At 34.7% G+C, this 16669-nt stretch overlaps 1 protein-coding gene across 1 annotated transcript in view; it reads left to right on the top strand.

The window, feature by feature from the left end:
* SOX6 (SRY-box transcription factor 6) overlaps window positions 1–16669 on the top strand; it is a 489234-nt gene that overhangs the window by 122154 nt on the left and 350411 nt on the right. Inside the window, exon 2 of the mRNA XM_077761053.1 lies at window positions 13670–13910. Coding sequence (XP_077617179.1) covers window positions 13674–13910 — 237 coding nt within the window. The 5' untranslated portion in view covers window positions 13670–13673. The remainder of the gene's footprint in view (window positions 1–13669; window positions 13911–16669) is intronic.

Raw genomic sequence — 16669 nt, forward strand, 5'->3', positions numbered from 1 at the left:
CCATTTTTTTTGGACCTGTGGTACAGTTAAGAATACCTATTTTGTGATAATGTGGGCAGTAAAATACCAAACAATCAGTCTAGCTTATCTATGACTCCTCAAGTTGATTTTCTAAAGTAAATTGTGGCAAGAAGTGAACTTTCAGGTAAGCTGTTTTCTCAGCTCATTGAGGATGTGCTAGGATAGTACACTAAGGGGAACTTGATTCTAGACTTGACTTGGAAATGAAAAATGACATGAAACAAGAAATATTTTTAAGAATATTTAAGAATCAGGGATTATTGATCTACAAGTTCAGTTGTTTAAATATAAAATCAAATAATCAAGCTTGTAAAGGTATTGGTACATTTCATAGGATATGGTAGCTTGGACACTTTATTTATTGTCAATTAAGCACTGATACCTTTTCTAATACACTGAAATGCTGCTTTTGTTCAAAAATTAATTCTGAGGAAATTGGTATATTTTCCAAATTCTTTGACTGCTTTAATTGAAAATCAAGGAAGGAGGATAAGAGCAGGAGGTCTGAATGGGCCACTAGAACCCAGGACTCTGTTTCCCTAAGAAATACAGTTCTTGGCAGCAGATTCTATATGCTTTGGTCTCTTCTATATAAAGAGTGATTCCCTTTCCTGCATGTAAATTTTGGGAAATAGTAGCCTGTGTATTTTATCCTGTTGATAGGGTCCATGTCAGTAGTGTACTTAGCCACTGGAACACTATTCCATGGAACTTTTATTTATTGTTATTTATAAAAATTTAGAATCTCTTTCCTTCAGGATTTTTGTTCTTTGTTTGAATCAAACTATTTTTCTGGCTAGTTTATTTAAAGGAAGTTACATTGATCTAATACCTACCAAATACTAAGTACTTGCACACAAATTACTAATTTAATCTTCATGACAACTCTTCAAGGAAGACGTGCAATCTCTAATTTGATAGATGGAGACATAGAGGTTCAGAAAGTTAGGTAACTTCTCAAGTTCACAGATCTAGTCAGAGAGGTCTGAGATTTAAATCTTTATTATAAACCTTCCACGATACCTCTCTTTTCCTTTTGGCAGTAGATTCTGTTAAGACTGGTAGCAGTTTACCAGAAAAGTTCTAGGCACCATGGATGTAAATCAAAGATTTACTTTTGAAGATATTAAAAATTCAGTAGATTAGGCATGATAATTGTAAAGGTTTTTCAATTTTGGGAAACTGTGAGGTAGTGCTTATATGAGAAGAAAAAAACAGAACTGGATAAACAATGCAATATTCTTTCCCATAACAAAGCTTGGGAGAACTAGAAATTCTGTGGCTTGATAGGTGTACATTAGGTACTTGGTAAAGAATCCTTTAGTATGCAAGACAGTGGGTAGTCATACTTGTCTTTTATAATGATAGTTGAAACAATTTTGTGCAATGATTCATGGGAACCATTGGATTCTCATGTTCTCCTGTAGCTATTTATGATAATATGTTACCAGCAAATGCAAGTGAGAAATTTGTAGCAAATAGCTATAAGGAAAGGGGGGGATGATGAAGATAAGGAGAGAGGAATACCATTTAGTTAATTAACTACCATTTAGTTACTTAAGAAACTAGACTGTTTGGTGTATGTAACAAATGTGGACATTTGGATTAGTGGTTTAAACCCTTCCTCAGCTTTCACATTCAATTACAATTTATAAAAATGCAAGTCCTTGTGTATGAGGTTTTTCTATTTCTTTCCCCCAGAAGTCAGGGTATATGTAATGTTATATGGTTGTCAGATTTTAAGAGGGTATCTAAATTACTTGGTATTCCCTGAAATGAACTCTAGATGGGCTGTGTGTTAAATATATATTGCTCAAGTACCTCATTTCATTTTTTTCCCTCAAGGCTGTCCTCAACACCTTTTGTGATGAGACAGCTGCAGTTGTATCTGATGCTTCTGGTGTGGCCTTTCTGGTAAGAGCTGAAATGTTGAAATTGGATCTCACATTTCTCTGGACCTTGAAATGACAATGGGCAGTGACATCCTTATTTTATCTTACAATTGTCAATTTAAGAATATAGTTAAATGTTGACCATTTAGACTAACCAGAAAAAGCAGGCTAGACAAAAGATGGATAGATAAAAACTACAGTGAACCTCTCAGCTTTGTGTGCCAATACCTTTAACCATTTCCATAACCAATTTTGTTGTCAAACTGTTTAGAATGAAAGTCAAATGGCTTAGTTAGAGGGTTGGCTACTCTCCTTTTTTCTCTCTCTTTTTCTTTTCTTTCCTTTTTTTTTAAAAATAGTTATTAACAAGTAACTAGACACCTTCAACCCTAGGAGTAGAAGGGAAAGAAAAAGATATCAAGCCCTTTGACTAAGCTTGGATTAAATGAGTAACTGGAATATTCTGGAATGTTAAGGATAAAACTCTATGAGAAGTATATAAGTTAGTAAAAAAATTCAGATAATTGAAAATAATTATTTAATTTAGATTTATTTACTGTCAGTTACCTTTAATTCTAATAGCATCTGCTCTGGAGTTAGATCACTTTAGGTGTGACTTTAGGCAAATTTAATTTTTTAAAAAAGTTTATTTATTTTGAGAGAGACAGAGACAGTGTGAGTGAGGGAGAGAGAGAGAGAGGGAGAGAGGGAGAGAGAGAGAGAGAATATCACAAGCAGGCCCTGCACTATTAGCACAGAGCCCAATGTGGAGCTTGAACTCAGGAACCATGAGATCATGACCCGAACCTAAACCAGGAGTTGGATGCTTAACTGACTAAGCCACCCAGGTGTGACATTATCTAAATGCTAGAACTGTTCTGTGATCTAAATGAAGTGATACATGTAGCAATGCTCTCAGGACAGTGACTAATACTTTCTAAGCATATAGTAAATATTCTTTATGTATCTTTTCAGCAATCTATCTAACATCCATCCATCTATCATCCATCCATCCATCTATCCATCTTCCTAATGTTTCTACCAATATAGACTGATAATTTGAGGGGGGGGGGACTTTTTTGCCATAGAATATGTAGAACTTTTAAGGTATGAAATGAATTTTACTGGCCAGCGGTGGGGGAAGAGGAGACAGCCCTGGGAAACCAAGTTAGGTACAGAAATCTAGGCCTTTACTTTAAATCCTCTGGTTAAGTAAAGTACTCTAAATTTATTTCTGCCAATTCATTTAATAATATTTAAGTAACTGGGCAAATAATATTTATTGAGTGTTTTCTTTATGCTAAATATTATACCAGGTACTTGTGGGAATACAGAGAAGCTAGGATTTTGTCCTTGCCCTTGAAAAGTTTGTAATCTGGTTGGGTTTACTCTTAAGAAATACAATGATATTACACTCTTTAAAAACCTTATGTAAGTTAGTATTCATTAAGTGTTGAATGAGTGACATAAAAAATGAATTCTCAGAGAACTTATTAGAAGTGATTAGAAGAAGAGTGGATCATAGTTACTTGGAATAGTCTCCTTTGGTTTCCTAGTGATAATAAAGGTGAAGAAAGTAGGGGGAGGCAGGCAGAAAGAACAAAGGTAAGGAGGTAGCAATAAGTGAAGTCTGAGTATATCAGTATAGTTAGAATAGAAAGTTAAAGTGTAGAATACTAGAAGATAAATTTAGAAAAATTGGTTGGATCTGGATGGAGGGCCTTGAATGCCAGAGTCAAGAGTTTTTTTTTCTGTCATCAGGGGAAAGCCACTGATGTTTCTTGATCAAAAGAGTGGCTTGATAAAGGGAGTGGCACTAAGATTGGTTTGGAGGAGGTGGGGGGGATGAAATTAGGGAAACCAGTTTAGAGTCTGCAGCAAGAGTCTAGGTATGAGGTATAATAAGCCCTATACTCAGGTGATTATGAACATGGTGAGAAGGTGTGAGCAGAAGAAATTGTATTAAGGAATACTTGGTGAAGCTTTATGACAGGCTGGCACTGAGGAACAAGAATAAAAGAGGAGACAGATGCAGTGTCATGTTTTGAATTGGATGATTCTGAGAATGATTCTTTTCTGGGTGTGAGTGAATGAGGGACAGTGTTGAGAAAAATAATGATGAAACTAATTTTAAGTTTGTTGAATATGACATAGCAGAGTACATCTTGGTATAAATGTCTAGCAGTCATTTGAGGACTGTTGTATTTCAGGATGATGAGAGAGAGCTCAGTGTTGAGTATATAAATATAAAAATTATATGATTTAAATTTTAAGGAATGGGGTGTTTGACAAAAAGAGCATAGAGAAAGAATAATGTTTAAGTTGGCAGCATTAGCATGTGAGTGGTATTTTTTTGTGATTATATATTCACCTTAAGTTTGAAAACTAAGCTGTTTGTTCATCTCTCCCTCTCTGATTTTCCTTTTCTCTTTCTTTCCATTTTTAGACAATAAGTGGACAATGCTGATTGTCTACAATGTGTGTACACAATGCGGGGCATTGACAATCCAGTAATGAACAGGACAGATATGATACCTAGTCTCATGGAATATATAGAACAAGGTTCCTTTAAAAAAAAAACAAAATCTTTTAATATTTTCTATTTTAGCTTATGATAATATCTTTGCATGCATTTACCACCTTGGGACTAGAAGACATTCTATGACAACAGGTTTTTTTTTCTTCCTCATTTTTCTTCCTCACCATGTTGATCATTTTTTTATTATTACTGTATTGCAAGGAATATTCTGCAGATGGATGTTTTAGGAATGTATTAGGTTACTCATCACTGAAGTTCAAAAAACACTGATCGCATCCCCTGTGCTGGGAGGTTTTTATTTTGTTAAGCTTATAAGTAGGATTTCTTGGACCGGGGTGGGGTGGGAGAAGCTTTATTATATTACTTGAAAGTTGGCAAGGTCAAGGAAAAAGATCTTTTCCAAACCAGTCTTATTTCTCAAACCGAGACTTCTTTTAATGATGTGAAATTTATCTCAAATCACAATAAAACTTACAACTAGAGATTGGACTTTCACTTTCCTTTTTTTCTCCCATCCTCATTCTGCTTCTGATTTAGCTGCAGAGTCAATCCAGCACCTTTAGCTCACCCTTTTCTCCACACTTCCAGGAGGTAATGGTGAAATAAGAATGCAGTGTAAGATTGACTGGCCATTTCCAATCTATAGAGGATGAAATGTCTAAATTCATATGCTAAGATTCAAGCTCAGGGAGTCTAAAGTTGTGATGGTTCCTGATTCATGCCACTTGCACTCTGCTGCAGTGCTTCTCCCTCTCCCTCAACTGACCCAGTTTTGTGCATGTGTTGGAGGATTAAAAATGATATTTAGAACACAAGTATCAGGTAAAAATGGAATATCAGGCAATAGCTGGTAGGTGTGTTATATATCTCTGATAAAAAGGAGGACATTATTGATGAAAGAAAGCCCCTATATGTGGAGTGTTTTCAGAATGGCATAGTTTTTTTCCATATTGGAATGAATGATATAAATCTGAATGTTTTACATTTTGAGTTAGATATAAAATCACATTACAAAAAGAGCCTTTAAAATTTTTTTAATGTTTATTTATTTTTGAGATAGAGAGAGACAGCACGTGGGAGAAGAGGGGGCAGAGGGAGAGGGATACATGGAACCCAAAACAAGCTCCAGTCTCTGAGCTGTCAGCACAGAGCCTGATGCAGGGCTCAAACCAAGGAACCATGAGATCATGACCTGAGCTGAAGTCGGACACTTAAACGACTGAGCCACCCAGGTGTCCCCAAAAAGAACTTTTAAAAAAGCAGTTTGTTTGGAACAACATCTATATTTATATCTTAGGAATCTTCAGGGTATAGCAGACACATGTCAAATTTTCAGTGCTTTAATACTAACCCAGTTGCGAGTTATACTGAAATTACTTTCATAATGGGCCAATCTGGCCACCAAATTTGGACAAGAATTCCAGATGCCAAGTGTTTCAATAATAATTGTGGACCTGTGTGCTTGGTTGTTTTTCTAAACTTGGATAGAGATACTAAATCAGTTTTGTTAGGTGAATTTTCAACCTTGAAAATACAGGCCACTTCAGAGGACAAAAATGAAGCATAACTTTTTTTAAAGGAGAAATTAAGACAAAAGCTTTCCTACCTGTCTTTTTCAGCCTTCAGAAAGGTTTCTAGGCTGGAAAGAAATCTCTTGAAGCATGGTTTTTGTAATGGACGTGCTGCTGACATACACTTAACATTATCGGCCCAAATGGCAGCAATATAATTTGTAGGCCTTGTACTCTGTCTGGAAAGCTGTAGTGCTCTTATTGGTATTTGCATTCGCTTTTTGTGAACTGGTGTTTCGTGTTGTTTTTTATTTTAATTTAATGTGAGGCTAATAAATCTTATTGTTAAATGACAAAGATTGCATCATAGCCATCAGTATTAAAATGCACTCCTTTTTGGGGGAAGCCAGATAGATGTGTTTACTCTGTAGAGAGATTTAGATTTGATTTTTTGTTTTCTTCATGGTAATTATGTTTGCACTTTGCTGATCACTAGTTGTGCATTATTACAATGGAAGGTGACAATTTGATTGTCTTCAATTGGAGAAACAAGTAATTTTATATTCACTAAGCTGTCAGGTAACACTAACTCACAGTACTAAGAGCTCCTGGCAATGCAGCTTGGCACCTATATTTAACTGCTTTGATGCTTGTGTAACCTCCGCTGAATCAGAAATACTTTGCCTGCTGGAAATGGTTTTCAGGGTTGTACAATGAGGTTTTCATTAAGTAGACAAACTGAAAATGAACTGCAAAGCCATGGTTGTTTCTCTCTTCCACTTTCCCCTTCTCCCCTCCTCTATCCCTTTCCCTTCCCTTCCCTCGCCCCCCTCCACCCCTCCCTCCTCCTCCCCTCCCCATTCCTTGTCCACCTCCTTTTATTTAATAGGAACCTGAAATTTATGCCTTATTTCATTTACATAAAGAGATGAGTTGCTGGATTGCTGCTTTATTTAGCTGAAAGAGAACCTCAAAGATGAACTTCTTTATGTAATTTTGTTCACTGTCATCACATGTGAGCCTTCATTTTTTTTTAAATGATCTATACAGCATCAATTTTCATTTTTCTCTTTTTTCTGGCAATACTAAAAAGTGAAAATAGAGGTAAGAATAGAAAAGTATACAGGGACAGCCTCCTACCCTTTCTCTCTGAGAAGTTATTGTTCTGGTTTATGATTTTTGTTAATAAGTGGATAAGATATTATCCACTTGTAATTGGGCTTCCAGACTAGAGGATTGGTTTCTAGCTGACAAAGACATGTTTGGTATTCATTTTAAAAATTATGGTTCTCATTTCATGTGAAGAGGAGATTCAAAGTAAGCATATATAAATAAACTCATTCTGCTATTATTTTAGACAGCTTTCATTCAAGCCACATAGAGGTCTTTCAGTTGAGCTATAAAGTCATTGTGCTTGATTAAAATCCTCTAAGTTAGTGTGTATTTATAGTAGCCATTGTTTGGTTTTGTTCTTATTGTTAAGCAACTGATTTTATTTATAAATTCTGGCCATGGATTTCCAAAGCAAAGATCCCAACAAGTTTCTGGTAGATAAACTGTGAGAAAAATTCAATATTACTGTAAACAAAAGTATAGATAGAGGTTATATGAAGTCAAGTTGTTTTGATCTCATGAAGAAACTGGATACTCAGAGACACATGTAATGATTACAGGTTTTCCATAGGCAGTCAGGCAAGCAGTCTAGTCTTTAGGCTTGTTGCCTGCCTTTTACAGCAGATACTAACCAATTAGACAGAGGTGGTTACGTGATGTAACATTATCAGGAGAAACAATTCATGAGTCAAAGCATTCCAAGACATATGAGCTCTAGTCCAAAGAACAGTCTTAAGCTATATAAAGTGACAGCAATATTGTCAGCTAAATATAAACTCTAGAAACACAAACTTTGATGACTTGAGAAGAATCTGTTCCAGGTATTCCCTGTTTTGTAAGAACCTCAGAAGGCCTTTGGAAACAATTTTGATGCTTTGGTATGAAAAATTAGAAGGCTTAGATAAGTCAGAATCCATTAATTGAGGTCCCTTCTTAGACATAGTTCAAGGGCCTCTAGCATATTTCATTTGCCTCATCCCTGTTGATCTGACAGATAACACAAATCAGTGAGTTTTCTTCTAACAGATATTATCTGTATATGTTAATATGTATGTTCTGAAGGAGCCACTACAAACATTAAAAGGTAGCTCCAAGATCACTCTGGAGGCAGTTACTTTCTTTTTCTCTGAATTTTCCCCAGTTACTTATTAACTCATTTCCAAAAGCCTCAGATGAAAGAGAGACAAAATACCTGGCAGAAGCCTAGGGAAGTTTGGGGGTGGAGTTCGGGAGTGGAGGAGGTGCTAGATAAAACAATACAAAGAATCAACAACCACCCTCAGGATTTACTCAAATGAAGCAGGAAAAGCTTTGAAAGGGATGTCTTCATTTTAACGTCTGGAATTGGGATCCTTCCCCACTCCTCAATCCTTAAACATGAGAATTAGAGGTACAGGAAAAAAGTTTTAAAATCATTCTTTGCCCTAGGCTTGGTGGACTGACATCCTTTGTAGGGGTTCCTGAGTATTGTGCATTTTGGCAGCTGAACATATCTGTTACTCATGCTCCTTAAAATGAGAGGCACTGTGTTATATTTTTGGAAAATTAGATGTTTATTTCCCAGTATCAGATCAATTGCAGCATTAAATTAACAGTAAATTATTTGACTGAAATAAGTCTACCTTGGTAGCCTGGGGCTGAGCTGCAAAAATAAATGTGAATATTGGCTTTAATTTTTAATTTTTTCTTTAAGTAAACCAACTATTAAATGTTGCTTTATGTTAAAAACAGAGCTTCTTTTGAATCAATGTGATACACTTAAAAGGTGAATGCCATTTAATAATTATCTTAGAAATAAAGAAAAAATTTAAAAATCAGGTTAAAAATATTGTTCCAATAAATTTTTGTGGTTCTTTTTTAAACTTATCTAAATCCCAAAGGATAGTTTTGAAATGGATTCTTCCCAAGCAATAGTTAAAAGAAATAATTTCAAGTGGCGATGGCTTATGAGAAAGTTGTTTTAAAATAATCCTAATCTTTAAACATATACAAATAACTGTTTCTTTAAAACAACAGCAGAGGGATTAATGTATACATATACATATCCTTATCATTTTATAAAGTCTTGGACCAGCTGATCTTAATTTCTTGTCAAAGAAAGTACAGTAAATTTACTGTCTGAATAAGTTTGTAATGGTCTTAACATTCAGATTTTGTACTGGGTTTTTGCAGCAAAATAATTATCATCTTTCTAGAGATACTCCTACTAACTTTCTAGAAAGCATTATCAATTGCTGGAGACTTATTTCCAACAATCTCATTCCCAAAAGTCCTAAGCCCTGAAGTTCTTCCCAAACGGCCTGGCATCCTGGGAATTCACTTGATCTTCTGGGCAGAGACATTTCAAACTCGGGGAACACATGATGGGAATTTAGTTTCATGTGTCCCAAAGATATGTAATTCTCTTTGGAGGCTTTACTTGATAATAGCTATGCCCCAGAAAACCATCTTGTTTAACCAATGTGATAAGTTGACAATGTAGTTTTTCTCTCTGATTATAATGTACTCTGTGTAGTCAATACACTAGTACCATGTGAGTGTAATTTCCTCTTTTATTTTATCTCCAATGCACTGTATTATAAATAAACAGTTAAAAAAAACACCAAACAAATCTGTTGCATCTCCTTTTAAGATTGTACCACTGTAGACACTTGTTCTAGTAAAGTAGAATTGGGCGCATTTGATTGCATTTAAATTTTTCATGCTTCAGCAGTTTGGCTGGGAGCACAGTAAAGAAAAATCCCATGAGCGAGGATAGTTTAGAATAATAGAACTTGATTTTGTGTATTATAGCGGCAACATTTGCGCTGCTTTAGTTAGGGTTGTGTCAGCACTTCCATTATAAACCCCTGTTTTCAGGGGGTATAACTAGGGAGATTTTTTTTAAAATACAAATTAAAAAAACAATTCATTTGAATGATTTTTAAGTTATAATGGTGCAAAAATAAAACAAAGTAAAGTCATATATAAATTGACCATTTCACAAGGATTTTAGTTCTTTTGCTTATTAGTTTTATATGATAGCAGCTAAAGTAAGAAGCTGTTCTAATACACTGGGGGTGAAAGTTTTGGTAAGGAAAAATTATTATGTGAACATTAAAAATAAAAGTAAGCATCCCACATGACACTTCAAACCATTAAAAAAGTGTATATTTGATTTTTGAGTTTCTAAAGGAGAGTAACAATGGTACAGTGGTTATAGTAAAGGCATTACCAAAAGTCAAGTTATCTTCACAGTTTCCAGAACAGTTCACTTAGTCTAGTAAAATGTTTTAAAAGGGAAAGCTAAAGTAAAGAAATGAATTAGGATTTAACAAGTTGAAGGATTCTTTAATAAAGTAATTGTGCAAAAAGGAGTCAATTGAATCTAATAATCAGTAAATTTAAGACTTATTTAATAAACTGTGCTCTAAAAAGAATTTGTACACATTTTCCTTTTAAAAATACAACAAAACTACCAAACTACAACAAAAACAACAATGAAAGAAGCCCACCTATTTTATCAAAAGGAAATACCTGCAGTGGGACAATACCACAAAAATCACCTCTTTCTTTGCTAAGAACATGCTGAGAACTACGGTAAACTCAAGAAATTAAATAAAATATGATATGCTAAAGTATTCTTCTTGGAACACAAATGTTAATTCCTTTGCTAAAGGGAAGGATTTCAAAGTTGAGTATGCCTTCCCTGGTTGTTAGCCATTATTGTCTACCTTCCCCCTCTCCTTGTCCCCTAACTATGGTGTGCACTGAGGATGAACAGTCAAATTTAATATTGCTTTATTTTGGCAGCCTATCTTTTATTTGCAACCTTGATAGGCACTTGAATTTGGAGGTGCAAAATAAAAGACAAATTGTGTGATGTTATAAATAGGTAGCTTTCCTGAATGGTCACTGGAGGAATCACCAGAAGACTGTTGATGAAGTAGAGGTGAAGCCTTTCCTCACTAATTGTATTCAGCGTGTAATTTCCAAACTTCCCTCTGAATTTTGATTTTCAATTAACACTCCCCATTTGAAGATAATTTTCTATTTAATGTAATTGCAGGAAATAATTTATTGGCTGATTAAGACTGAGGGCCCAGCCTTCCTTAAGAAAACACTCTAACAAACCAGCCTTTAAACTCAACTCAGCTTTGGACAGATTTAGTCTATTTTTACAGCTGCAGGGTTGTGTTTAATTAGGATTGTGCACTATTGTTCATTGGTACAGTTTATACTTGAAATTATTCTTAAGAGACTTTTCATTTTGGGTTTTGTGTCATGATTAATTTATACTAAAGCAACAATCACAGATATTGCTATTGGAAGGAGCCAAGTCACTTTATAATAAGAGGATGTTTGTTGGGGAGCTAAAGTCACTCTGAGTTTTGCCTTATGACTTTCAATTGTATGTAACTGTTTTTAAAAGCAGCAGTAAATCCATTCTTTTGTTTTTAATGTGAATGGTTACATTATTGGCACTGTCATTATCTGAACTATGAAAACACTCTTGTTGCTCATGGTAAACTCTGGATAAACTTGCAGCCCAGTTATAATTTGCCTGGTGTTACTGTAGGATTTTACAATGATCCTTGTACAATAAGAAACATTCTTTGGTATCATTTTCCACATGTGTATGTATACATTTTTCTATTTGTGAGTATTGATAGAAATTAGTCAAGAATATACTTATCTTTGTTATGGTACTCTTTAGGACATTTGATTTCTTTCCCCTCAAAGAGAATATAGATATTCTTCTGCACTTCCTTTCCCCCATGTTATTTTCTAGTATCAAATCTAATAGATGAAATTTTATTATTTGTAGAATGATTATTATAAGTAGGTATCAGCATTTTAATATGTTTCAAAGCACTTCAAAAGCCTGTAATACTTTTATTTAGAACTGTGCATAATTAGATTAGCTGATCTTATATTAATTTTTTTCACTGTAGGATACTAAATCTGAGCCCCCTCATTAATTGTGAGAAATTTAGCATTAGCTGTTAAATCCTATGTGAAACATGGGCTGCTACATAAAAACTACTGTTTAAATTGGAATTAACTTAATTATTTTTCTTTGCACTTGATATTTCCTTCACTGCAATATTCATGAAAGCATGTGACAGATTTGTAAATTTAACTGTTAATCTCAGATTTCTAGACCCTTTAATCAGTATTTATTTGTCTGTAGAAACAGTACTAGCAAGTTAATGATTTGCTAATTTGAAAAATGCTCATGTGGTTTCCTATGTTAACTGATTTGTGCATTTTTTAAAAAATGGTATGAAATCAATTAATGTTAAAGAGCAATTAAGGTGGAGATTTTATTCCTTCATTACACAGCAGTTTTAGAGCTAAAGATGCTATAAACCAAAACAACATAAAGTTTTAGAAAAAAATACTCAATTGTCTCTTAAGTTATAAACTTTTGTTGGTTTTATTTCTAAACATTTTGCTAAGAAAATCATCTTGATACAGCACAGAATGGAGACCTTGTGCAGAATGCAGTCGATGTTTACTTGTGGGTACATAGATAAATGTACAGTAATTATTTTTGCAGGTTTTTAAAAAGTATTTATTTATTTATTTATTTATTTATTTATTTACTTACTTACTTACTTACTTACTTAGAGCAGGAAAGGGACAGAGAGAGAGGGAAAAAGAGAATCCTAAGCAGGCCAACATAGGGCTCAATCTCATGAACCTGAGATCATGACCTAAGCCTAAATCAAGATTCAGATGCTTAACAGATTGAGCCACCCAAAAACTCTTGTTTTTGCAGTTTTAAAAATATGATCTATAGTAGGCATTTTACAATTTTCACAGTAAATGCTTTGAATTTTGTATGTACTTTCTAATATAAAATAGAGGCATAGATGTTTCATATACTCTATTCAAATGTTATAAAATTGTCCCAAGACTAATCCAACATTATAAGCCACTCAATCAACATGTCACTTAAAAGTTAAGTTACAGTAGTTGACACATTTGGAAGATCTTTAGAAAAAGGTCAGATTGGCGCTAAACAGTGTTAGGCTTAGCACTCATAATACAAGGTGTAAACTAAAGTCAGGACCAAATCTGCTTAGGACTTTCAACATGTATTATGAGCTCTCATTATTATATTTTCCCACATAGACTTCTTTTCTTCTTACATAAAGCATAAGAGAAATTTGAATTTTTGTACTTTGAAATTATTCTTCAAACTGGCTTATTTGCCAGTTCATTCACTTATTTATCCCCTCCCCCCATTGTTAGCCATCAACTGAATTACTCATAAGAAGTTAATAACCTAGTTGGGAGAATTGGGAGGAAAAATTCACACATACATATACTATAATTATGAAAACCTATTCCATGAAAATTTCATTTGTGGATGATTAAGGGAGAAGATGTGTAGCAATTACTAGGAAGAGGTTTGCTGGGTTAAAAGCACAGAGGGAGAGTGGTACAGATGAGCTGAGTTTTTATCAGTGGTTTAAAGTAGCTCATAAACAACTTGGAGTTAGAGAACCTACTTTTTTTTTTCCTGAATTAGCCAAATGTAAGGGATGGTTTGTTCTTTTTCATTGACAGCCTTTTTGAACCCATGCTCTCTCCTTCTCCTACAGAAGAATGTCTTCCAAGCAAGCCACCTCTCCATTTGCCTGTGCAGCTGATGGAGAGGAAGCCATGACCCAAGATTTGACCTCAAGGGAAAAGGAAGAGGGTGGTGATCAACATGTGGCCTCCCATCTGCCTCTGCACCCCATAATGCACAACAAACCTCACTCTGAGGAGCTACCAACACTTGTCAATACCATTCAACAAGATGCTGACTGGGACACTGTGCTGTCGTCTCAGCAAAGAATGGTGAGTTTTTAAAATCTGGCCACTGTCACTAAGTGTGTCCTTTAGTATGGCCTCATCACAAATAGGTGTTTTAAGGAAAGCTCAAAATACATATCATAGGGTTATTTGTGTTCAGATCATAAAACCAGCACCAAGTATATATTAATATTACTAATGTGCTAGCAACTGGGAAAAATTAGAAAATGGTTTGTGATTTAGTTTTTGTCCATTATTAGATCCACTTGCCAAAGGTATTTAAATTAATTTGGGGGGAGGTTTATCTTATTTTCTGAATATCTCCTTTTTAAAAGTTTGTTTATTTTGAGAGAGAGAGACAGACAGACAGACAGAAAGGGAGCAGTGGAGGGGGCAGAGAGAAAGGGAGAGAGAATCCCAAGCAGGCTCCGTACTGTCAGAGTAGAGCCCAATGTGGGGCTTGAACCCATGAACCCCTGAGATCATGACCTGAGCCAAAATTAAGAGCTGGATGTTCAACTGACTGAGCCACCCAGGCACCCCTCTGAATTTCTTGAGTGTGGCTGTGTATTAACATTGAAATATTCTATTAAGCATATATGTCTCTGTGAATGAGGTCATATGGTGAATACATATTCAGTGGAGGAAATGCAGGTATTTATCATTTTTAATGATCATTTTTGATTTATGATAAAGCTTTTTTCACTTCTGTGCCTATACATTAATTTCAAAAGGACATGCAAAGCTCCTGAGTATCATTCAATCAGGCTGCAGGAGTTTGCCCTGAAGGTAGAAACATCAGATCCATGCAGTATCTTAGCCAGCTTTCCCATGCTAAATTCCATTTCTAGCCATCAAAACAGAAGCCACAGTAAGTGGCATTGTCTAGTTTAAAGCAAAAATATCCAATTTTTTTGCATCTACAACTGACCAAAACCTTAATATATTTTATTAGATTAGGAATTGAAAGCCTGTTTTATATTTCTTAACTTCTAGTTAATGTTAATTAAAGATATTTTAAGTGGTCTGTGATGAAAAGTTTTATTCTTTAGTTAAAAATAAGGTAATATTTCAAAACACCTTTACAACTGATAACATATGTTTAAATTCTTGCTCTGTGCTTAATGCTTAATGTCAAAGACATGATTCCATAAATTATGGAGGCAGACATTTTTCCTTTTCAGGTGATTTTGCAGACACAACTAGTGCTCTGTAGCAGTAGGTGAAAAGCAGGAGATTGAAAGAAAAATAAGACTTTTCTAGACTAACTTTAGGTTCATAGGGGATTATCATTATACAATTAATAGATCCACTGGAAGATTTATTTTCCTTGAATGGGGGAAAGAGAAAGTATAATAAGACGAGACTATAAGTCTGTTTTCCTGATTGAATATAATCATTTTTGTACCGCCAAGATAGTAAGGGTGAAGTAGATAGTTAGTCACACCCACTGGCTTTTTGAGAAGATATTAGAGTCATTANTATTTGTGTTCAGATCATAAAACCAGCACCAAGTATATATTAATATTACTAATGTGCTAGCAACTGGGAAAAATTAGAAAATGGTTTGTGATTTAGTTTTTGTCCATTATTAGATCCACTTGCCAAAGGTATTTAAATTAATTTGGGGGGAGGTTTATCTTATTTTCTGAATATCTCCTTTTTAAAAGTTTGTTTATTTTGAGAGAGAGAGACAGACAGACAGACAGAAAGGGAGCAGTGGAGGGGGCAGAGAGAAAGGGAGAGAGAATCCCAAGCAGGCTCCGTACTGTCAGAGTAGAGCCCAATGTGGGGCTTGAACCCATGAACCCCTGAGATCATGACCTGAGCCAAAATTAAGAGCTGGATGTTCAACTGACTGAGCCACCCAGGCACCCCTCTGAATTTCTTGAGTGTGGCTGTGTATTAACATTGAAATATTCTATTAAGCATATATGTCTCTGTGAATGAGGTCATATGGTGAATACATATTCAGTGGAGGAAATGCAGGTATTTATCATTTTTAATGATCATTTTTGATTTATGATAAAGCTTTTTTCACTTCTGTGCCTATACATTAATTTCAAAAGGACATGCAAAGCTCCTGAGTATCATTCAATCAGGCTGCAGGAGTTTGCCCTGAAGGTAGAAACATCAGATCCATGCAGTATCTTAGCCAGCTTTCCCATGCTAAATTCCATTTCTAGCCATCAAAACAGAAGCCACAGTAAGTGGCATTGTCTAGTTTAAAGCAAAAATATCCAATTTTTTTGCATCTACAACTGACCAAAACCTTAATATATTTTATTAGATTAGGAATTGAAAGCCTGTTTTATATTTCTTAACTTCTAGTTAATGTTAATTAAAGATATTTTAAGTGGTCTGTGATGAAAAGTTTTATTCTTTAGTTAAAAATAAGGTAATATTTCAAAACACCTTTACAACTGATAACATATGTTTAAATTCTTGCTCTGTGCTTAATGCTTAATGTCAAAGACATGATTCCATAAATTATGGAGGCAGACATTTTTCCTTTTCAGGTGATTTTGCAGACACAACTAGTGCTCTGTAGCAGTAGGTGAAAAGCAGGAGATTGAAAGAAAAATAAGACTTTTCTAGACTAACTTTAGGTTCATAGGGGATTATCATTATACAATTAATAGATCCACTGGAAGATTTATTTTCCTTGAATGGGGGAAAGAGAAAGTATAATAAGACGAGACTATAAGTCTGTTTTCCTGATTGAATATAATCATTTTTGTACCGCCAAGATAGTAAGGGTGAAGTAGATAGTTAGTCACACCCACTGGCTTTTTGAGAAGATA

This window comes from Crocuta crocuta, unplaced genomic scaffold, assembly GCF_008692635.1.
Source record: "Crocuta crocuta isolate KB4526 unplaced genomic scaffold, BGI_CrCroc_1.0 scaffold233, whole genome shotgun sequence".
Lineage (NCBI taxonomy): Eukaryota > Metazoa > Chordata > Mammalia > Carnivora > Hyaenidae > Crocuta > Crocuta crocuta.